The sequence below is a fragment of the Aptenodytes patagonicus genome, chromosome 2, assembly GCF_965638725.1.
Source record: "Aptenodytes patagonicus chromosome 2, bAptPat1.pri.cur, whole genome shotgun sequence".
NCBI lineage: Eukaryota > Metazoa > Chordata > Aves > Sphenisciformes > Spheniscidae > Aptenodytes > Aptenodytes patagonicus.
The window spans coordinates 148,889,216-148,912,904 of NC_134950.1; the positions used below are offsets into that span (position 1 = coordinate 148,889,216).

A 23,689-nucleotide genomic window follows, 5' to 3' on the forward strand; every position below is an offset into this window, starting at 1 on the left:
GGCGCTGAAAAAACAAATTCACCCCCATTTGTTTGGTTCTTTATAAAACAACCAAACACAACAATGTAGGTGGTACTACAAGAAGCAAACGGCAACCTATGCAGCTTCACAAAACAGGCAAATCAAAAGAGAGGTTCTGTAACCGTATTCAGTTTGGCACAGGAAGAGGCATTCTTCGGGCTGCAAGGAAATTACAGAGACTAGCCGAACTCCATTCATAGGGTTAATCTTGCCTATGTTTTGCTGCCTAAGTCTTAAGGATCTTGTGTAAGCTATTGTCTATGGCTTCCTGTAATAGTCAATGGGTAATGAGAGTGAGAGAGGCCTTCAGAAGGCAATTCCTTCCACCTGTACAACACATTTGCTTTTTAGTTTAAAGCACTACATTTTTCACTTCACTATAGGAGGAGATAAGTCTAGATGATAAATCCAAATTAGACATTTATTTTCAGGGGCTCAAAGTCAGATAAAAACAATTTTTCTACCTACAAGGAAGCAGCCAATTTAGATTAAATTTTGATCACAAAATCAACAAATGCAGTTTCCTCCAGTTCTGTCTTGCTCTGTTACTTGCTATATTTAGTGCTTAATGCATATTTAATATATAGTACATGCATGTCATGTTCTTTTGGTTCCAGATACTGACATCATTGTATTATTGCTGTGGGTTAACTAACTGCCTCATTTGGAGTCGTTCTTTATAATCAGAACAGGCGTCTCATCATAATTGAAAACATAACTACTCTACAGCAGAGATCTGTGACTAACCCATGAAGTCATTCAATTTTTTACCAATGTGTCACTGCACTATAATTACCTTCTACCTTCTAATTTTCTGGAAAAGATATCTCAACCAGTTAAAGTCAATGAGATATGTATGCCTTTACAGACATTATTTTAGATACTTCATTTCATTACTAAACAACCATGAAAAAAAAATCGGATTTCTTTTGAGAGGTCAAGTAGGTAGTAAAGTATGTTAATTGGACATGTAGCTAAACTTTAAAAACCCAATCTAGAACATTTGTACTAGTATGGTTAAGATTTTAAAGGCCACACTCAGCAACAATCTAAGCAGGTGCAATGCTTCCTTGCCTATGGAAGAGCTGGAAATGTTTTTAACAGATGCTGCCAAACATTGCTCTGCCTTTGCAAAGGAACTAAGGGAGTTCATGCTGGAAACCCATAGGCACATGTGCTAAACATATTCAGTGGGATGGATGAATATGTTTTCACTTCTGCGTGGTAGTTTGCAAGATGGTGGTTTCAGTCTTCTTTCCAATTCAAACCCAGGCAATTTCTCTTTGCTACAGGGTTGTATTTTAAGATTTTGTGAAAAATATTAGTAATCAACTACTGGAGAGTGTCATACTTCCTCTTTTATAACCAGATGTCCTTTAGCTCATATCCAAATTTCTTTTCTTTCATGTGACTAAGAACTTTTAGTTTGTGTAGCCTAAGGAAGCCTGTAACAATAAAAAGCAAATTGCCCTGCAAGGAGTAGAATATTTGTAGTATTTATTTAGGTCTATGTTTATTATTATGTCTGTATCACTTACCTCTTTGCTTTAACGTTCTTAATAATAAAAGCTTGAGTTCATTTATAAATTAACTGAATGCACAGACAGAATACAGATCAGTAATGTACTCATAGAGGTGTCAAAATTGGCATCATCTGATTCAGCCTAAGGTTTAGTGTGTCTGCTGAATAATAATGTCTTCTACATAAAGAAATTATGTAATTTCTGTGGTTTACATTTAATTTAAAAAAAATTCTTAAAGTAGCAGTTTGTATTGGGACATGAAAAAAATGTTTCAGATAAAATCATAGTCAAATCAAATCTTTGTCTCAGACCTAAATTAAGTTTGGACCAGAATACTTTTGAATTCAAAACAGTTTGCAAACTTAGAAAGAAAATAAAGGAAGCCTATTTTCTGACTTTATGATTTGATCTGAAGAAAAATTCAAATTATGCACCCCAGGTTAGTAACAAATTACTCAAAAATCTCTTTGTCTAGGTGACTTGAAGGGAACCAAATTAAGATGGCCTCAAAATATGTGATGCCACCCAAGTAGTTTGGACATACTGATTCCTCTGTGTTATCATGACATCTCTACCCATAAAATTTGATCCTGTCAATCAAAGTTGGGAAAGTTTTACCATTCACACTAATGAGACCAGGATATTATACCTGTTATTTCTTGGTTAAATGATGCCAAGTTTGAAAATCTCAAGTGAATTTTGTTGATGGGTATATACAGGGTAACAACTTTTATACATTTTCAGTTACTGTAGTCTTTCACCTAGTTTCACATTTATATGTTTGTACATCCTTATATGACACCTGAGTATATTTATATCCATTTTATCAGTTAGAGAAAGAGAAGCACTGAAAAGCAAAACAGCTGGCCTAAGAGCAAAAAGATGATTATAAGACTCAATGGCAAAAAAAAGATGGGAACAAACACTCAAATTAGCCACAGTCACTCTTATACTCCAACCACCTGACAAATTCCCAACTTCATTGCTGCAAGATATTCAACGAATGAGATGTATCTTCACTCTTCTGGAAGCTGTCAGTGACACAAAACTGAACCCTGGAAACTCTCTCTGTAAATGTTGCCTGTAAATGATTTTCAGAATGGACCAGCAAATTAAACCATCAACCATTTTCCATGATAGAAGACTGGTATGTTTTCAAGTAAGAAGTTACACTTCATAGTACATACTGAAATTATGAAGAACCAGTTACCTTCCAAGTGGAAAGTCTCAAACTCTAGAATCACCAGTGACTGTGGTCCCTGATCTATGATATAACTGCAGTTCAAGTTGTTATCATACTGACTAGGGTAGTTAGGAGAGACGATACGACCTGAAGGACTGGTGAAATTTACTCCGCATCCTGCAAACATAAATAAATAATACACAGTTATAATCCAGGTGATAACATCATTCTGGTTTTGCAGTGAGAAAACCTATAATGTACACAAGGACCTCATCTCTCCTTAAGAGTCTGGTCAAAAAAACAGGGAGAGTAGTATATATCAGGATGGCAAAAGTAGGTCTTACACACACAGAGAGCAGTGTTTTTAGGAAACATAGGGCCTTCCCGCCTACAGCCTCACACAGTATCTTTGTGTGTCTTAGGTAAGACCAGGCCATAGCCCCTCAGTCCACTGACCAGAAGGACACAGCACTGCTGTTCTTACGGGTTGGGAGCCTGCACATTTCAAAATCCCTTAGTACATACAAATGTAGCTGAACTGGATGGGGGGTTATTGGGGCACATCAGCAGTTTAGCCTCATTTGAAAATGCCCGTGTTAGTCCAAGTGGTACCATTTTTGCTTCATGCTTGACAGCCAGGAGGATGCAGTCTGCTGTAGGGCCATCTCTGGGTTGCTTTGCTATACGCAGAGGCAAAGCAACCAATACACTGCCACCCAGAACTTCTCAAGCACACAGAACTGTTCATTTTCATGGAACTCCTTCTGATCCTAATGACTTGCATGGCCTTGGGGTTTCTCTTTATTTTAAGCTACAGGCTTAAAAGAGTGCAGTGCACAGTGAAATGCTGGTATAAGATTAGGAACAGCCATACAAATCCTGTGATTGTCTCCACTAAGATGTGGTTAGTTGTTACTGACAACATTAGTGCAGACATAAAAACAAAAGCAGTTTCAGTTCAGAATTCTGTATACTTCAATAGCGTCTTCCTCTAAGCATTTCATTTCTCACTGTTTTAATCTGAATCCAGTGAAGGGAAAGTGGTTTCCTTTGGCAGCATCCTACAAAAAAACCCAAACAACTGACGGCAATTGAGCACTACCTCCTACACTTCTGGTAGGTTTGGCCGTCACAAAGCACATGCCATGGTGAAAGAAATGGAGAGGCCCACCCAAGAAATGCCACTTGAGCTACATGAAATGCAAATACAACAAAGCAAAGCTAAGGCCAGAGCAGGTGGTGAGAAGTCATTTCTTCTCCTGACAGCAGTTTATGTGAAGGGCATGGACTACACCATACACAGGAGAAATTACCACAGTTTTAGCACGTGCCTTGAAAAGAAGAACAGAGATGAAAATTCTAAAGGAGGAGCAGATCCTTTTTCTTTTTTAAGAAGATTATAGCTTTAGCTTCCAAGCAGTTTAACTAAAGAGAAACAAATCCTTAAAATTTAAAGCCTATTCATTTCTTTTCAGCACACTGAAAAGGCAAAGGTGACTAAGAATAACTACAAAGTTATAGCTGCAAGGAGGATCTTTGGCAAGTCCAACACTGGAGCACACAGTAGCTCCATTGCATTCAGTAAGGAAACTCTTGGTTTCAAAAGCTGGGCAGAGGTTTCAATGCCTTGTGGGACTGAGGTCTGAATTGCTACACACAAACCAAATTAATTCAAAATGGACTAATAAAGCAGCCATTTGGCTTTGATGTTACTTACTGCTTATGAAAGATGCAGAGAAACCTGGCCCAGGAGCATCCTGAGACTGAAATACTGTAGTTATCACATTGTCTGGAGCAACAACAGGATCAGGAGCTGAACTTCCACATCCTGTGGTTAACAAAGCTGCTGCTTCTTCATCATTTCCCCTCCATACCTGAAAAGCCCAGATTGAAAATGGTTTAGTGCTTTCAAAGCCTGTGTAGGTTGTGGGAACCCACCAGGAATTGCATATGCAATTGTTCTTTCCATAGACTTAGGGTAGGATTCATCTCACGCTGAATCTTAGAAATCTAAACTGGAGCTAATCACTCTCTGTTTACTCTACAGTCAGTGGAGACAAAAAGACTTCTCCAAGGAGTGAATCACAGAATAACTTAGGTTGCCAGGGACCTCTGAAGGGCATCTGGAGGTCATTTGCTTGAACATCTGCTGATTGCAGAGCCAACATAGATCAGGTCCAGGGAACCAGAGAAAAATATTTTATGCATATCATTACCTACCTCCAATTTGTCTCTGCTAACTTATCTCCATACACCCTATGACTAGGAATATCTGTGTATACAATGAATTATTAAATCCAATCCTTATATTATTCATAAGTCAATAAAAACCAAAGCTGTCGTGCGAGGGTAATATAGAAGCATCAAACTGGAAGATCTGGATCCTTAATATCTGGTCTTGTTGATCAAAAATTATTCCCATTTTTGTTATGTTGTAATCACTTGTTCAATGACAAGTATCAAATCATGTAGAGAGTTAACAAAATAATATAATTCACAAAAAATATAATAAAGACAAATACACAATTTTTTTAATATTACTTCAACTGTACCAATAGCCAATTTAAGTTTAATCAAACCATGCATTCAAGAAGCACATGCAGGTTTAGGTAGGTATTTAAGTGAAACCCTCTTCAGGTAATTACTTAAAAATGTACTTGAGGCTTACAGTTTAAGCAATAAATTTCAACACACATATAAAATGAAACATAGGCATAAATGTTTGATGTTTCTGAGTGCTTAAATAATTTCCTGAATCAGGACGTTTATTACCAAGAATTTAAAATGTCTCCTTAAGAAGAAAGAAAAAAAAATTATTCTAATAAAAAATTATTTTTCATCAATGTGTTTGAACTTTTTTTTACTGGTACTTTATACCAAAAATATATTAAAAACAAATAATATTTGGGTTTTAAAATAATGTGTTTGAAAGAAGTCTAGTGGAACTAGAACAACCACATGAAATTGTGATTGCTCTAAGCAACCATTCTAGAAAGGGTTAGCCAAGGGTTAGTCTGTAAGTGTAGACATATGAATAACCTAATTCATCTGGCCAGGTGTTTGAGGCAATGGATGCTCAAAGGATTAATATAAACAGTCCACGGCCTGGCCAAGATTTTGCAAAGTCACTATTGATTTCGGATTCCTCTTTTTAGGCTGCTCAGCTTGGAATGAATGGAAGAAACTTACACCTGTTCCGCACTTTTTCATATCCAGACACCTTCATACATCTCAGATTGGACATTAGAAACGGACGTGGACATCACCAAAAATTTCAGATTTTTCTCTATGGAGAAAATCTCCAGTTGACATAGTTTTGACCATGCCATTCAGGACAGTTTAGAAATTTGAAATTAAAGCTCCTTTACTGGGTGGCATTAAGACTTTCATATTAGTGTAATTTATTCTAACATATTACATCAATTAATCGGAGGAGCAGGCTATGAAAAGACAAATCTAATAGTATTTTTTTCCACAGCCTTAAAAAATGAGTGCAACTGTGGTTTGTAAGTTAGTATTGTATAGATCAGATATACAACTGCTCAAGTCTTCCTACATGTTGTCAAGTTATGTTTGCCCTTTATTTCAAGTGGGAGTTGTACTGTTGTGGAGAAAATGAGCACAAAACCACTGAACATATGCCAAATGCCTGAGAAAAAAATGACACTGAAAAATTCAAAGCATGTCCACTCCATTCTATTGCTTTGAAAACAAGTGGCTCTTGACAACCTATGAAAGGTAAGAATGCTATCTTTGTTTTTTGAGATTAAAAAAAGAAGGATTAGTGCAACTTGGACAGTTTACACACTTATAAAGAAGTTTGTAGAATTATAGTGTCACATTCCTGTTTTTTTACTCACTGGAGTAATTGAAAAGGTCTTTTCATTACACTACATTTTCTCATTATTTCCTGGTTCCAAAGACATATGTACTTTTTTCATATTTTTCATTTTTGGGCAGCACGTAGGGTGATGGGACCCTGCTGGAGGTGGAACCTCAAGAACTGATAAAAATTAAAAATATATACAAGTCAGTTCTCAAGGCATACAGAAAATTGACTGTATTGGTACAAGGACTTCAGTTTATATTTCCTGAATTTTGTGCCTTGACAATCCTAACCATGACACGATTGCAAAACAGGATTCTGGAATCATGACTTCTTCACTGCTCTGCTGATCTAATGCCAACAATTATTTTACCTTCACATAACTGCTCTGGCAACTTCCATTGCTATCTGGGATCTGGAATTTACTGTGGAAGTTCATCTCCAAGTGTTTGCTTTCATGCGTAATGATGGTCCATGTGCATCTGGTGTTCACGGGAAAGTTTTGAGGCCAATGAGGAGACTTGATGATACCATTATCTGAATGAATGATTCCACCACATCCTGGAAAAAATAGCAACAGGTGGGAGAAATGTTCAAATACTTCCTGTTGGTGTCAGCTTTGAATGGCTGCTTGCTTCTGTGGCTGCAAGAGTGAGAGAGGTCAGCCCTGACACCCATTCAAATTTCATTTACCCCTCTTTTGCTTAATTTTCCTTCTCCCACCCCTGCAGCAGGGAGGTAGTAACACTCTAAAGAAGGTCTGTCTTTGTACTTCACTTTCTCTTCTTCACAAGCTCCTTCTCCTTGCCAGTTCATACCCTTTTGCTCTGGTCCACCTAGACGCTGCTGACAATTAGGACTACTGCTCACATAGACACTAAGGGTCAGAAATACATTAATGAGGAGCTTCTCCTGAGACTGTGCAGGTTCCTTCCCACACCCCACAGCATGCACATCATGACTGACAGCCATTCAGAGAAGTACCCTGGGGGGGGGGGAATCAATCTACTGCTGAATCCTTGTTTTTCTCACTCTGCAACATGTTAATAATGCAGTTCCACATGTGAATCTACTCAAACTACATCCGTTTACCCAGGGCAAAATGGTGACTTCTCCTCCAGCCCAGGCAGCCCTGTGGATCTCAGTGGGATTATGGAGAGGGCTGAGAAACATGCCTTTAAAAATTGTGAACAGATTCATTTATACAGGGGAATAGCTGGTCATGGCTCTGTGGCTGCTTATGTTCTTGTACATAATAAGTTTAGTTAATTTGAAACGTACTTGCAAATACCATGCCAAGAATGATTTACTAGGGCTATGTGTACAGTACTAGCAACCCATTATTATTTCAGTGATGATGTAGTAAAAGGATGAATAAAGAGCAAAAAAAGCTTTATAACATTCTACCTTTTTTCCCTCTTAATTAAAAATATATATTAGCTTTAAAAGGAAGGTTTTATTTTTCATTCTTCCATATTAGACAATGGCAATTGTTTTTAGAATGATATGAGGCCAAGTTTTGCTTGCATGTACAGAATGTAAACCCAGAGATTCTCAGTGGAGAAATGAGCAGAAGGCTGAGGAAAGGCATATAAAAAAAGAAATCTCCTTTCACAGAGAGGATACCGACTATGCACATTGCATGTGTATGATAATATCTACAACATCATTGAAGACTGGCCTTCCTTGCACACGAAATTCCAGTGACAACAGGGAAAAGTGTCAAAAACCTGCTTGTGACAACAAGCACAGACTATTGATATGTTTAAGAAGACACTCCATCAACTGACTGTGTGAATACTGCTAGATCATTAACTGATGAAAAGCTGATCAGCATCAGCCAGAAGGTTTGTAGCTGGAGGTGACACTAGGGAAAACATTGCCAGTTCTGCACTGAGGTAGGAAGGCAAAATGAATTCTGCCCTGCCACCAGCCAGCATATCTACTCTTGCCTTTACTCACCTCCTGAAGGACAGTGTGCAAATGGTGAGCGACCTTTTTTTTTTTTTAATCTGGAGAGATGATAATTTCAACAGAGGGAAGGTAGCTTTTTAAAATGTACCAATTCAATCCTGCATGTGTACCACCTTCAAAAGTGTACCAACATCTCCACTAAAGTGGAAGAGTTTTAGGCTGTTGCCACATGTGCTCTTTGAGAAGTTCTGTCTGCCCCTCTGTTTTGAAACTGGCCTCTTTCTAGTTTTAAGTTTTTGAACCAAATCAGACTGTGAAACAATTGTTATTCAAGAAATGAAATGTTTCATATTCACTGACAATAGATACCACTGCTGGGAGGATAATGGGCGTGGTATCAACTTACAGACATCAAGAAGCTGCCAGTGGGAGGCTTAAAAAGTACATAATCAGTCCAAATTTGATTTCATTGTGTGAGATCAGACAACACTGGTTTAATACTTGACTTTTTTAGTGCTGGCTTCTCTCAGGAATGCTGACGATATTGGCATGCATTTCTTTTGTTCTTTAATGCAAACTTAATTAAAGAGGAGGAATCCTGTTTCTTTTTGTGGTTCAAAAGTGCTATATAGACATGATGTACTACTATCTTAGACCTGACAAAACCAGTATTTTTTCTCTTACCTAGAGATTCTGCTGTCCACGTTGCATAAAAGCCACCTCCTTGAATTGAGTGATCAGAGTTAAAGATGACGACTAGCTTGCTGGAACCAGACCGAATAGTCCCAGGGGATGTGTTTCCACAATACTTTCCTATGACAGGAGACCCAGGAGAGCCGCCATTCAGGATAGTAACAGAGTCCCACTTACAAAGTGAATGATTTTCAACGTGGAAGGCCGTAAAAGTAAGCTGCAACACACAAAAGTGACATTCAGGAGCTAACACTAGCCACACCAGTGGTGGGGTTAGAGCAATTCTAGCTAGATCCCGTAGCCATCCTAGCACAATGATTTCTGGGTATGCTCAGAAATCCGACCCTCATTTCACCTTGATGCTTTCCTGAAAGTATTGCTTGGAGTCTTGCCACTATAAGTAACAGCAGCTACTTAGCATGAAGACATAAATGGAAGAGGAACGCACAGGTTCAAAACTGGCATTACTGGGACTTAACCATATGTTTGAACCAAAGTATGTGCTTCAAAACGGTCTTGAATATGTGCAGGTGTTGAACCACTTTCCAGCTCTCAAGGCTTCTGGTCATGAAATCTGAAGTTGCACATTCAAATATAAGTAGCTATGTAAGCAGAAAGCCTTGGATTTTTTTCTTCCTATTATTTTGAATCAGAATACTTAACAGTTGCTAAAAATAATGCTAGTTTCCATTAAATCTGAGAGAAACAGTTGCGTGGTTGGTTCCTGTGGGCCTGGATGCATCACGTAAATAGACTGGGCGGGGCAGGCAGCTTCTGACCCTGTCTCCCTCCCACACTGGTGCCATTTGTCCTTGGAGGCGTATGCACATGTTCAATTTCCAGTGCAAAGATTTAGATTTCTGACCCAGTAGACTCCTGGATTTGTTGATGTTGAAATTTTGATGTACACTAATGACTGCCTGGACCTCTTCCAGTAAGTTTTTTTTGCCAGTTCCAGAATTGGGACCTTTGTAGAAAAGTTTAGCAAATGTATAGTACTTCTTTCTGTAACTTTTGTGTGTATTCATTTCCAAAAGAACGCTGCCTGAGGCAAAGACCAAATACAAATTTAGCTCAAATGGTTTAAGTTTGGAACTTTACCAGCAACTGAAACTGGCAGCTTTTACTGGAAAAGGTTAGTCTGCCTTCACTGAGGGGGCTGCTACTCAGTCCTTTGAAAATAGAAATTTACTTCCATCTGATTAAGATTAGTTCTGCTTTAAACAAATCTGCAGATTAAATAGAAATTTTGTGTTCTACTAAAATAATCCTGTATTCCCTGAAGTAAGTACCTAGGCAGTGGTCAGAATATCATGCAGCAGAATAATTAGGACTATGGGTTTGCATTTCTAAGAAATACCTTTGTATTGTAGTTGTAAATAAGAAAAACATGATAGGGAAATTAGTGAAAGCCATTACATACGAAAATCTGCAATGTGTTTTTACAAAATTGCTTTTCAGGTATTTTTCTGACCTGGACCTCAAACGTCATTGATTGGACCTGTTCTCCAAAGGATCAGTCAAATAATTCAGTGAGTGAAGTTTAGCACTCCTTCATCATAAACGCGTTTAAATTGACCTCTCAGCAGTTTGGCTCAACAAAGTAGTACATCAGGCAGCCCGTTAATAGTTACTGGGAAATAAGAGTAGCATCTCTTTGATGTAATTTGTACCAGCAATCATATTCTCTTCCAGACTAACCATTAAGACATGAAAGTAACTTTCTACTGGCTTGTAACTTTTCTGCAGAGATGAAAAAACTTCAGCCTCGTGTTTATTCTCATGATAGTGAGAATATCCATGCACATCTAATAACATGAGTTATTTTAGTTTCCTAAACATAAGAAGTCATTGTTTAAAGGAGAAGTTGGTGCTGTGTTTTGAGGTCAAGTTAGACTAGGATCCTTCTGCTTTTCAAAAAGAACAATCATCTAGTTTGGTTGTGTTATCTTTGTTTCCCCCTCTTCCTTAGGTAAGGCTGATGGGGAGATATTTCATTCCTCCACATTTCTGATTTTCCAAATGGTCTCAAACCTGTTCCTCAAGATTCAGAGGGTGCTTCTCGCACTGCCAGCTGCACACACAATCATGGCACTGTGTTACTCACAGTGATGGTTTCACCTTCAGGGGCTTCCAACAACCAGGAGCAGCGATTCAGGTTGCTGTAAGGCTGTGGGTAGTTAGGACTTGAGATAACTCCCCTTTCACCTGACTGTATACCACCACAGGCTGAGGAAAAAAGTAACATTTCAATACATTTTAGGAACTGAACACTGTAAGCAAATGACTGGGAGATTATTCAGCTGATAATAATACTAAAACATATTTAAGTTGGACTGATATAGGTAAGGATGAACAATTTTTCTGGGAAAATCCAAGTTTTAAAATCTTTGTCATTGAATAGTGAGTAAGCAGATGCAATGACCTTGAAACTTTGCATTCATTCTGATACTTAATATAGCTCTGCGAAACCTTTGCCAGCTGACACTTGCAGCTGCCTCTTCCACCTTATCTTCCATTTATTTATCTCAGACTCCTAAGCAAACCAGTGCCATTCTTGGACCAACACAATCAAGCCAAAAACTTGCTGATGTGTCTTATCTAGCTTATTTAGCACCAAGGCTAAATTCAGCTGTGACAGGAAGAATAGTTGTGCTGGCATGTAAATAGCAAAGTGGTGTAATTTGCACTGATACAGCTTTAAGTGGATTTCAAAATGAGTGCAAAGGTTCAAGCAGCAGAATGCATTTCAGCCATGCTTAGCACTCTGGAGGCTATTTCAAGTAAGTAAAACTTGGCTGGTGTTACCTGTTACATCCCTATTCCCAAGAGCAACCAGCTGTTCCGAGTGTTGCACTGCATTGCAAAAACTGAAATGTGCTTCAGAGAATGGGAACAGTGAGGCAGAAAATAAATCTGAAAGTTCAATTGCTAGCATATGTTTATATATGATATAAATAGTGGCAGGCACTGTGTAACTTTTGAGGACCTCTTTGAGAGTTGATCCCACAGCGTGTATTCTCAGTATCACCAAATGAATGGCAACATTCCCCAGAAGTGCCTCAGTCAGCAAGGGCAACAGTCTATCAAGCCATTTACCTTCAAACGTGTAATGGGCCAAAAATCCTTTATCTTCCATGTTTTCATCACTTATAAAGTGTACCCAGATCTGGGGGGCAGCTATGACTAGTGGCACAGATGGTGCAGTCTGACCACAAAGTCTGGCTATTAGCTCTCCATCAGCATCCCCTGAGTAAAGAAAGAAAAAAAATACATTTTTTGAATCCTAAGAGAGCTACAATATCGTAAAGGAATACATAGGGCAAACATGCATTTCATTTTGTTTTGACTAGAAAACAGAAAAAAGTACATACCACACTTAATAACTGGTTATTTGTTATGGGTATAGGTAGAGTGCTGCAGTTCATTGCTGGGATCTAAATCTCGACAACAAGGAAGTTCTCTCCAAAGCTCTATTAATGATCCTTTTAATATCTTGGACTCCATCTCTCCCCTCCCTGCCATCTTGCACTTTCATTTTCTATGACGCTTCAGACCCGAAAACACAGAAAGTGCCCCAAAACTGCAGACGTTTTGGGGCAGAACAGTGGAAGACATGGCCCAAGGCCCTGATCGCATGGAAGCCTATTGAGCCTGCGTGTTTGTGACATCCTCATTAAAGTCAACAGAGGTTTTGAGTTTTCTACCATATAGGGATGTGCTTCATCCAGGAACAAGCTGTCACTGCTGTATTAATAGTGGGCATCTCTGTCCTAGGGAGCTCAACATACTGTTCTCTGTATGGCAAAAAAATGCCAGCATTTGCTCAAATCATTGAAACCTAAAAGGAAAGCGCAACACAGGCCATTGCACTTCTGTGACGCTGAATGTTTGCTCATGTTGGTGTAAGGTCTTATCCATTACATTGGTAGAAGTATTGCTTTCTGTTTATTACTGATATATTCTCATTACAAGGAAAATAAGTGTAATAGTGTTCCTCATGACATCCAGGCAATGCCATTCCTGAGTTTCCTTCTCTAATAGTAGCAGGCTGCTGGTCTTAAAAGTCTCCATTCAAAAGCAACTCCTAGCTCCATGCAGAGTGGCAGGCTGTTCTTGAGAAGGTGGCAGTAGAGCAGGAGGGAGAAACTTTGGGCGCTCTTTAAAGCCCTTTCACAGTTATTCCAAGTAACGTGGCTGAGTAACTTCATCTTTCTGTCATATACAGTGACACAGCCACCATCTGAAATGCCTTGAAGCACAGGGATAAAAGGTGACATATAATAAAATTCTATTAATGTAAATTACACAGAGAAATGCTGAAACCTGTCTTGTTAACATGCACTATTTTTAGCTGTATTATATATTAGCACTATTTTACTGAGCTGTACAAGCAGAAAACGTTCATGATAAATGCTGGTTTGGGAAAAAATAGTAATAACTACTTTGAGCATTAAAATACGAAGTGTACTTTTTCTTTTTTTGCACTTCTTACAAGGTGATTGACTATGTGACAGATGTGACCCAGGTTACTCAGTCTCTACAGTGTGAAAAGTGACATGAATCACTGCTTTCATGAATGGCCAGCTGGCCAGAGATCTAGACTGTTGATAAACAGAAAATGTAAACAGAAAAATTGTGCTGTAAGATTTGGTTCAAACTGAATGGAGTGGTCTGAAAGACAAAATCAAGAGTCTTCCACAAAAGCCAGAAGTTAGGAGTACATTTCACTGTAGCAATATGCTCAGCTGTATTACTATGTACAGACTACATGCATGTGCCTGATAATTTAATAATTTAATATAAACCCTTACCTTAAGAAATTTGAAATATTTATTTTATCTATTTAGATTAAATATTTCTCAGTGAATACACAAAGCCAATTCTGGTTTGTTTGTTTGTTTTTTCATTTGGTACCATTAAGTGTGTGGTATGGGTAACTCAAAAGAATTTTACACCTCAGCTTCATTTGGGGTCTCTTGGGTAACTTACTGTTGAATTGGACCTTTCCCCAAATTCGTATCTGCTCTGTTGAGAGTCTTAAATAGCACCTGCCTGAGCTTAGTGATATTCTGCACTATTTACATCTCAGTGCTCATTAAATGTTACTTGTCAGCATACACAGCTAAATTAGGGCATTCTGCCTTTGACATGAGACTGGTTGTGAAACTGAAGATCCATTAGCATGGCCAAAATGAACATTACTATTTAGATGACAAAACTGTGTAGAGCAAAATAAGGCTACATTTTGTCCTCTTTCCTTCGATTGTATTACCTGGAGGCCTGAGGTACACAATAAAGTGAGAATAGTGGGAACTGATGAGTAATGGACCAGATATATTTTATTATTTCTTTCTCCGAGTTCTCTTTCTATTATTTCCCACCTCCAGTGTATACGTGGGAGGGAATTGTTAGGCTACGCAGCTATGCATGCTTTGGCTCTACACAGGACAAACCAATGCTATACAACCAAGAGCGCTCGTTCAAATGAATGCAAATAAGGATGTAACAGATTCCTGCTCTCAACCCCCCCACACCTTTCAGAAACGATTTCCTGGTAAATTAGAACCTGCTCTCTCTGGGACTCACAGATACAGCCTCTCAGTGAAGAAGACAGCTGGAGCTTTCATACTACACTTGGCATTAGCTGAGCGACTTTCATATGACATTTCCAGTTGCTTGTTCTTACAGCTAAAGATGCTCAAATATGCAGAGATATTACTGGTGCATTAATCCTGTGATTGTTTTCCTTTTAAATGCTTTAGTCTGTATTTTGTGATGCAGTCTCACAGGAAATACAGATTTGTTTTTGGAGAATCATCAGATAGAGTACAAAAGTGGGGTATGAAGTGGATATGCAGCCCAGAGGCTATGAATAATTAAAGCATTCTTTACTCCACTCCTGCTGTCCCTGGAGATATTTCAGGAGCAGGGAGAGAATGGGCTGTGGACCAAATAAATTGTTTTGATGACTCCAACTTCTGCTGACTGCCATCTTTCAAGGGAGATGAAGTGAAATTTCTATTGCCCCTTGTAAAGAAAGAGCCAGGTGTGTACTGCAACCACCAAAACAATTTATCCCCTCAAGATACCCATCCAGTTTTCCATTTTCTCCCCTCAAAGAAAGGGTGACCAAATCCATGCATCCATTGCTCTGGCAGTGAAATCCCACTCCTGGTCTAGGAGGCAACATGGAAGGCATGCATGTGAACACTCTCTCAAATGTACAGATCCTACAATAATCACTCTCTGCAAATATATATGAATAAGATCTGGCACAAACACAGTTGCACAGCTGGAATCTTCATAGGCTTAATCCATTCTCCTGATGAACATACAAACCTATTCGTAACTCTAGGTAGTCATACTGGCAGTCCTGGTGATGTTCCAAGTGGAAATCCTCAAAAGAGATATATATGGATGAATTATAGTGGGAGGGGTTTTCAATGGTCCATTCACAGTTCAGGATACTTGTGTAATTTTTGACACCATCATAACCAGGAGAAGAGAAATTCCCACCTGCATATCCCATCAGGGTTCCACCACAAACTGCAGAAACAAAATATAATTTATTTAAAAACAGTAATAATTCTTGCATGAAGAGAAATCTTGCCCCTGTTTATCCTGATATGCTCATGTCAGCAAGCATATGTACTGATTAGATCAAAACTTTTTCCATCTTCTTCCTTTTTTATAATTTACTGCTGTGTACAAGAGAATTCTTGCCTAGTGTCCCAGAATTTATTTGGCAAGTCTTTAAAAACACATGTGTAAAGCAAAGAAACAACAATTATTCATGGTATCAAATAAAATATTTCAGCAGCATCATCAATACAACAAGCACTATTTAACATTTTGAAAAAATCCCACTGCAGCTCCAGTTCAGTATTGCTCAGCCCTACCCATTACCTCATTCTAGACTCAAGAGAAGATTTTTCTGGAACGTACTCTCAAGAGCAGTACACTCATGCTACAGTAGGATGCTTGGGGGGGAGTTGGAAAATCAGGTTCAGAAGACTCAAGGCTGTAGTAGTAAGGCTCTGCCAGCTGCCTCCTCTCTGGAGGCTGAGCTTGCAAAAGTAGGTTAGCTGCACTCTTTCACAAGGTACAATAAATTAATTACCCCCCTGAGTAATAAGGAAGCACTTGAATTATTCAAGTTGTCTATGGCACTATGTTTTTTGGATCTTTTCATGGAATAAGGCCACTTCAGACCATCTCTTATGCAAGACTAGGTACAAAACCATAAATCAGTAGTGAGAATAAGGACTGTGATCCATAACAGAGGTTCTTTCCATTTGAAGTTTGACATAACAGACATATGAAGTCCGTAACTCCCAGAGATTCCCCATTTTTTCAAGTCCTTTCAACTAATTAAAGAAATATATCTACTCCCATCCAGAGATGTAAGAGAGAAAAAAAGTATCAGAGATTTGTTTTCTGTTTAGGTCATTTTTTTGACATGTGCCAGTACTTTAGCTATGAAATGACTCGCCAAAGATCAATCACTTAATTCAAAAACACACACTACCTGCATCTTCACTAGATGTGTATGAGACACTGAAGCCTCTGGTTGCACGGGACGTATCTGTCACCAAAATGACTTTCATCGTGTTTCCAGAGGATTTTACCTCAGTGCCTGGATTTACCTCACCACACAGCTTGACCAGCCGGGGAGAGTTCTGTCTGAGGCCATTGTAAACCTGTTGGGTCAAAATAAGCTCTTATGAGGTCAAAGTACAGGCTTAGGAGCATCTCCTGTATCATTTAACAGTTCTAACAAGGTTCATTGATGTCCCTCATAGCAGGTTAGTTCCCAAATCTACTCAAAACCTTGGAACAAACTTCCATTGTCTTGAGTGGATGAGGCTTTGAAGTAAAATATAAAAAATACCTTGCTTATTTTGGCAAAACATAAACATATTCCCTCTTTTTTTTTTAAACAGAAATTGAAACAGTTTCATTGGGAAAAATACTGTATACTGAGTATATACTGTATACTCAATATTTATATCTTCAATCACTTAATAATGCCAGCTACTGATGATATTAATTCCATTTCAAATGATTGTCTTTGTATTCTTATTAAAGCCAACATCAGCTTTATCAAAAATTTCCTCCAACATATTCAGTGCTGGTGGTCATTTTTTATTAATTCAAACATTTCACTTTTTGATGATCCAGATGTATTTTGCTCAGTTTCTTTCATACAGCCTTTAGCCTAGGAGTTAATTTCCTTCTTTCTACTACTATCTCAGCAGTGCAAGCGAGGCAGAAATGATGTTTCCCACTGAGATTTGGAATATGTTAGAGTGCTGAAGCCACAAAAGCTGGCAGGACAGATCTTCCTTTAAGAGATCATTACTTCATTAATCGATAAAAAGCCAGCTCCCCATGGTCTGTCTAAAGCATCTGTGAAGGAAAACAAGGGGGAGATCATCTACAAATCACAAGGGAGAGCTACTTCACCCCCTCACACTTGTGCATGAGCTAGCTTCTGATCATACTAAAGGCAATTCCTGTGTTTGCACTGCTAATCTGAACAAATGGGAAACTAAACTAGATCTCCCATTCCTGCAATTTCATAGAGGAATTCTATTTTTGAGGCATTTGTACATCTGACCAGGTCCAGTTCTGTGTGCCAGGTTTGATTTTTTTTTCACTAAATAACCAAAAACCTAAAATAACCATGATAAAATAACCAAAATCTATCTTTTTGGAGATGGGCGGTGATAAAGAGGTAGAATACTCCTTGGGTTTTTCTTTCTGAATATGCAAGGTCTGACACAGTAGTAGCCATCTGTTGCAATCTCTGGCTTTTTCTTTCTTTTTATTTTCCTTTAATTGACAACAATAAGTAACAACAGCAGTAACAACCTCCAAAGTCAAAAGAGACCTGGAACTGACTGTTGGACTTTGTGTCCACAGAGAAGAGACAGTGAAAGCTTTCAAAAATCCCAAAGCTTTTTTCCATAATTGATAAAAAGCCAATTCCAATGATTTCTTCAAGTCCTCCCCTCTGCCTGGACCATAATTTCAAAATTTCTATAAAGCAAGCAGATGAATTTAGACACCCTACAGAGCTAACTTTCTCTCATTTATTTGTTTTCACCAGATTGTATTATGATTTGTCGTAAAACCAGATAACATTTCAGCTCTATTACGTCCATTAATGCTTCACAAAGGGATTAGGAATAGCATTTTCTGCCTTCACGCCCAATACTCACAGCCACGTAGTCTGATGAGCACCTCCAGTGTTCTTCAGTTTTCATATCATTAAAGGTTAGAGTCACACGTCGGCCTTCTTCCACTGTGATTCTCCACTCACACACTCGATTATGTGGGTATAGGTTGGGATAATTGGGTGAAGTAAATGTCCCAACAGGGGCAGTAAAATCCCCACCACATTCTGAAATACCCAAATATTGGAACACTTCTTAGAGTAAAGCATTGCTTATAGAGTTATAGCAAAAAAACATTAATAATGCAAGAAATGATCCTGAGAGCTTGATTTGATATGCCTATCCTGTCCATATGTTTGTTTAAACAGCTAAGTTCCTGCCAGTCTTTATCACTCAGCCATAAATGTAGTTGAATGTTAATTGACCATAACAGCTCCTTTTAGTCTAATTATCAATATTTCCTTCTCTGAAGGGCTCATTCCAGGCTTCAAGTGCCTGAGTGACCCACAGGCTTTGATGTCAAGCAATACAAGCCTCTCACTGTGGCAGGATTGAGACATTTCTGCCTTTCAGATAACTGGGCAGAGCTACACAGAATGAGCAGGGTCTTAACCTCTGCTGGTTAACAGAGGTAGAGAAAAAGCTTTCAGGGATTTTAAGCAACACTTTTTCAGTACTGTTATTTTGTGTTTTTCCTATCTTTGTTATAAATATCAAATTTTGCTCTGAGGAAAGAACACTAAAGGTCTTGAGTATAGAGTGCATTTTTCTTCTGAGACTAATGGTATAAATTTACCAGCTTACACCTGGTTTCCTTTTAAAATACAGAGATACAGTTTAATGGAGTGCAGTGGGAGAGTTAGTCCCTTTCCTCACCCTCACAGACTCCTGCAGAATAGTCTAATCTGTGTATCCACCTGCATTAAATTTTTGCTAATATATTTTCTCTTCTGTGGTTGCATAACAGGGTCCTGGGAGTGGAATAACATTCTTTTGGAGTTTGTTTCCCCCTCTGTCATTTTATTTCAGAAGCAAACACGAAGAATAAGGAAGCTTTCAGCTGAGCTTTTCAATGAGCTGGAAGGAGTTAAGAAGCATTGGCAGGAGATTTTTCAAGACCACCACCGCAAAGAATTTCTTAAAAAGTAGACATATTTTGGCAGGACAAGCATTGCATGGGCACTAAAGAATGTGAAAAAGAAGTGTGAAGCAGGAATATGTCTATGTCCTTATTCCTGATCAGAGCAGCTCTTTGAAGTCATTGTGCTCAGAACAAGAGGCAATGGGCACAAATTGAAACACATGAAATTCCATCTGAACATAACACTTTTTACTGTGAAGGTTGTTGAACACTGGAATAGGTTGTCCAGAGAGGTTTTGGAGTCTCTATCCCTGGAGACATTCAAAGCCTGACTGGCCACAGTCCTGGGCGACTTCCTCTACCTGACCCTGCTTGAGCAGTGGGCTTGGACTAGCTCATGTCCAGAGGTCCCTTCCAACCTCAGTGGCTCTGCAGTTCTGTGATTCTGCTTAACATCTATTATTTAAAAACTACTGGCTTTAGGGATATTTAAAAATACCACTCACCTCAGAGGGACAGAATAACATAAAGGAAAATCACAGCATTTCTTTACCTTCCTCCTCATCCAGACGGATGTGGGGAGGGTATGTTAGGACATCCCTGGACTGATTGCTGGAAAGAAAAGGTGTTCAAGAGGGTGCTTCATTGTGTGAGACCTATGTAAGGGACGAGGCCCACGTGTCTGTGCTGTAAGCACAGACAATGCCCCAGGGAAAGCTCCAGAAGCCAGCCATGGGGAGGGGCCTGGTGTCACTCTCCTTGACTGACTAATGTCTCAACCACTCCTGGAGCTGGGGTGAGAGAAGACTCTAGAAACCTTGGGCTGGAGCCAATAAATAGGGGCGCACGTGAGCCCCCGGGGGCACTCTCTCTCCGCACCGACCCCCCCGTTGGCAGGTCCGACGCTGGATCCAGGACTGGTGATCTCTTTGTCCCTCTCTCTCTACTTTCCTGCTGCTCAGCTCTCTCTCTCTTTCTCTTTTTCCTTCTCCTTCTTGCTCTCCGTTTTTGATGTTGTTAAGTAATACAAGGCCTACCTCAACTCACCACAAAGCCGCTTAGCTTGTGTTATATATTAAGACATAGAGGGTTGATGCTTATAGAAGTGTTTGTGCCATTAAAGTTGGAGTTTGTTTTTTGGACCTTGAGTGCTATTTCACCTTAATCCACACCGAGGGGATTTGCGGATCTTAGTCACTCTCCCCTTCCCGCAGGTGGGGCGTGACAGACCTACCACTGATGGCAACATCCATTATAGCAGGAGACTGCTTGCCTCTCAAAGTTTTGGCTCAGCTAAGTAGTGATCAGAGAGGTCTGTTCATACTTCCCCCAGAGTTTAAATTTAAGAGCAAATACACACCGCTCCAAGAATAAGTGATCTACAATACATGCTGTACTAGTGCAGTTATGGTCTGTGTTATATGTTGCTTCCCTGAAAGTAACTTGCAACCTTAGAAATCCAACCTTCAGTACTGGAATCAAAGCGCAGTCTGAATCCTCGGGCATTGACTGATCCATCAGTGACAAACTTGACATAAGCAAAACTGTCAGAGGTGTCCACAGCATCAGGGAGAGTATTACCACAGTACCTGCCCAACAAATTTCCTGCAAAAATCAAATACAGAAAGACAATTTTATATCAATATATTATTTATATTTATATTGAAGGATCACTTTCCAATTTAACTGGACAGGCAGGAGTAAACTAGTAAAACCAAGTTATTGCTGGGAAATAGAAGGGTTTTGTTTGCCTTACTTTGCTTCAGCAAGCAAGGCAGGCAGAAGCAAATACTGTACATTGAAAAGGCTCACTTTGTACCCAGAGGGAAATGCTTTCAGGAACCTCTGGTGAGGCTTCATAGTAGTACTAGGGAAGGGAAGACAAACACTGAAATAATTCTCAGACCAGAAGTGTTGTATTCTCGGATCTCCACAAAGTCATTTGTGCACTTGGAGGAGTTCTGAATATCTAGGCCTTCTAGTCTGATGGTAAGATAGTGGCCCCTGGGACCCTGCAGAAACCATTCACACAGCAGGTTGTCTTGATAATGAAGCTCAGGATACCCCATGCTTTCAATGATGCCAGTTTGTCCTATCACTGTCCCGCCACAGGGAGCTGCAAAAGGAAGAACATTGCTTGGTTGACTGAAGAACCTCAGAGAGATGACCTTTCTCCTAAACAAGACTTAAAGTTAAGGCACAACTGACTTGTTCTCTAACTGTGGTAATAAAATAGGAATTGCCTTCCAGTTAAAAATCTTTCACATTCTCCTTCTAATTCAACCAGTCCTAGTTTGTTTTGGGTTTTTTTGCACACCCCCTTCCATTGCAAGCACCCCTTCCTCTCTGTCATATCTCTTATTAATTTGAATAAACTCACAGATTTCAAGGTCTATATCTAATTTCTACCCATGTCCACATTTACCAGAAAATCTTGGAAAGCTGTATCAGATAATTATAAAGAAATTTAGTTTGCTAAATGTGGATCTAAATTTTTTATGACTGACAAAAGTTGACTGCTGGTTTGGGCCTACAGCTAAGGCCTACAGGTAAGGGATCACTGCACAATTCAGGAAACAGCTGTTTATTTTCAATTTTCTCTTTCTGAAAACTCGTTTCTCAGTGGTTCCTGCAAACCTAAGTTCATAATACTAAGGCTTACAGCAAATAATATTCCCAGGTGGAATTTATTGGATTTCACAGTGTATTCTGCGTGTCTGCTAGTTACAATCTTTTTGTGGCAATAACAGTTCTGTTCATACTGTCTGCTCTTCAGAGTGATTAATGCTTTGTTCCAGGATGACTGGCATACAGCTGAGATACTGTAAATCTGTTATGGATAAATATAAATTGTGGCTTCGTCTACTAACAATATTTTCTTGCAAGTTGCTTCAGTTTTCACATTCAGAAATATAATAGCACACTGCATTGGATTAAGTGTTTGAGATCTAACACAATCAGCAAAATTCCGTGTAAAGCAATATAGTCCACTACTGTGCCTTTGAGAAATTAACAGTCCCAGACTTTCCTATATGAGTGACACTAACATAATAGCTGCTATTCTTTGAGGATTATTAACATTATCAAAACCAAAAAAGTAGCATATTTCTGAATTCGATCAAAGACTATTTTTTATTTAATTTTAAAACTTTGCTAGTGCTTTCTAATCCTGTTTTTGCAGCTTGAGAGCAAATAATTTTAAAGTATTTCTTCTCCCAGCTGACAAATAATGGTTCTTACTGTTTGTTCATTTTTCAGTCCATTGTTGTACTGCCCCTGTTTGTCTGGCAGCATTGCTATTATAGATTGATTTACATTTACATAGAGAAGCTCCTAATTTGTTCTTCTCCTGCCAACTCTCAGCTGGTCTTTGCATTCCCCTTCAGGATCCTGCTCATGAAAGTGACACTAATTTTGCATGCTGAAAATCAAATCATGTTACATGACTTTATCCACGTTGACCTTTTTTTCTACTGCCCCATTGATAATTGCCTTTGACAAGAGGTCATCCAGTCTTTGTTTCCACTGCTGCAGATCTATGAGCACTTTCCTATTCCTATTTCCATAATTTTCACCTCATACTGGGTGCAGAACATGCTGATGTTAACCCCTATGATGATTCTGATGCCTTAGCTCTAACATTAATTGAAAGAGGCATGTATCTGTCAATCCACCTCATAGGCATGATTTAAGCCCTATTACAAAAGCCTGACACTTGAGACCAAAATCTTCTTTAAAATCAGAGAAATTGATAAATGCAAGCATTACCGATGGAGTATTTGGCATTGAATCCCACGTGTGTGGCACTGCTGTCAGACTTGAACCTCAGGTACATGACAGCTCCTGAGGATCTCTGCAAGCCTGGCATCAAACCTCCACACAGCTTGGCAATGATGGGGGCAGTGGAGTCAGCGCCGTTGCGTAGCTCTAGGTAACTGGAAGTGCAGCTAGAAAAGGAGAGAATTTTCTGTTCAATGTATAGCAGTAATGGTTTGAAATCATTTCAGTACGTGCACAAAGCCATGAAGCTGTAGTGAATTAGATCAGTTTCCATGCAGTGTGACCAGGACGGAATCAACAAGTTCATAATCGATAGTTATGTAATATTTGAATCAAAAGAAGTGCTAGAAACATTGAGAAAGATTCATCCCAAGCCCAGTCTATGATCAGATCAGATCTGACAGAAGCAAGTCCTAGGGAAGGGTATGAACAGCACTGATAAAGTAGTTGCGACCATCCTTAATATGTATTTTTTGGCAGCATTCA

The 23,689-nt window shown here is 39.1% G+C and overlaps 1 protein-coding gene across 1 annotated transcript in view; it reads right to left on the minus strand.

The window, feature by feature from the left end:
* Positions 1-23,689, minus strand: part of CUBN (cubilin) — a 146,040-nt gene that overhangs the window by 24,295 nt on the left and 98,056 nt on the right. Inside the window, exons 45-56 of the mRNA XM_076331626.1 lie at positions 23,192-23,370; positions 21,330-21,539; positions 20,888-21,028; positions 18,388-18,569; positions 16,692-16,863; positions 15,503-15,709; positions 12,260-12,409; positions 11,268-11,389; positions 9,152-9,377; positions 6,927-7,114; positions 4,445-4,601; positions 2,755-2,904 (exon numbers count right to left, since the gene is read on the minus strand). Of these exons, the coding sequence (XP_076187741.1) occupies positions 2,755-2,904; positions 4,445-4,601; positions 6,927-7,114; positions 9,152-9,377; positions 11,268-11,389; positions 12,260-12,409; positions 15,503-15,709; positions 16,692-16,863; positions 18,388-18,569; positions 20,888-21,028; positions 21,330-21,539; positions 23,192-23,370 (2,084 nt within the window). The remainder of the gene's footprint in view (positions 1-2,754; positions 2,905-4,444; positions 4,602-6,926; positions 7,115-9,151; positions 9,378-11,267; positions 11,390-12,259; positions 12,410-15,502; positions 15,710-16,691; positions 16,864-18,387; positions 18,570-20,887; positions 21,029-21,329; positions 21,540-23,191; positions 23,371-23,689) is intronic.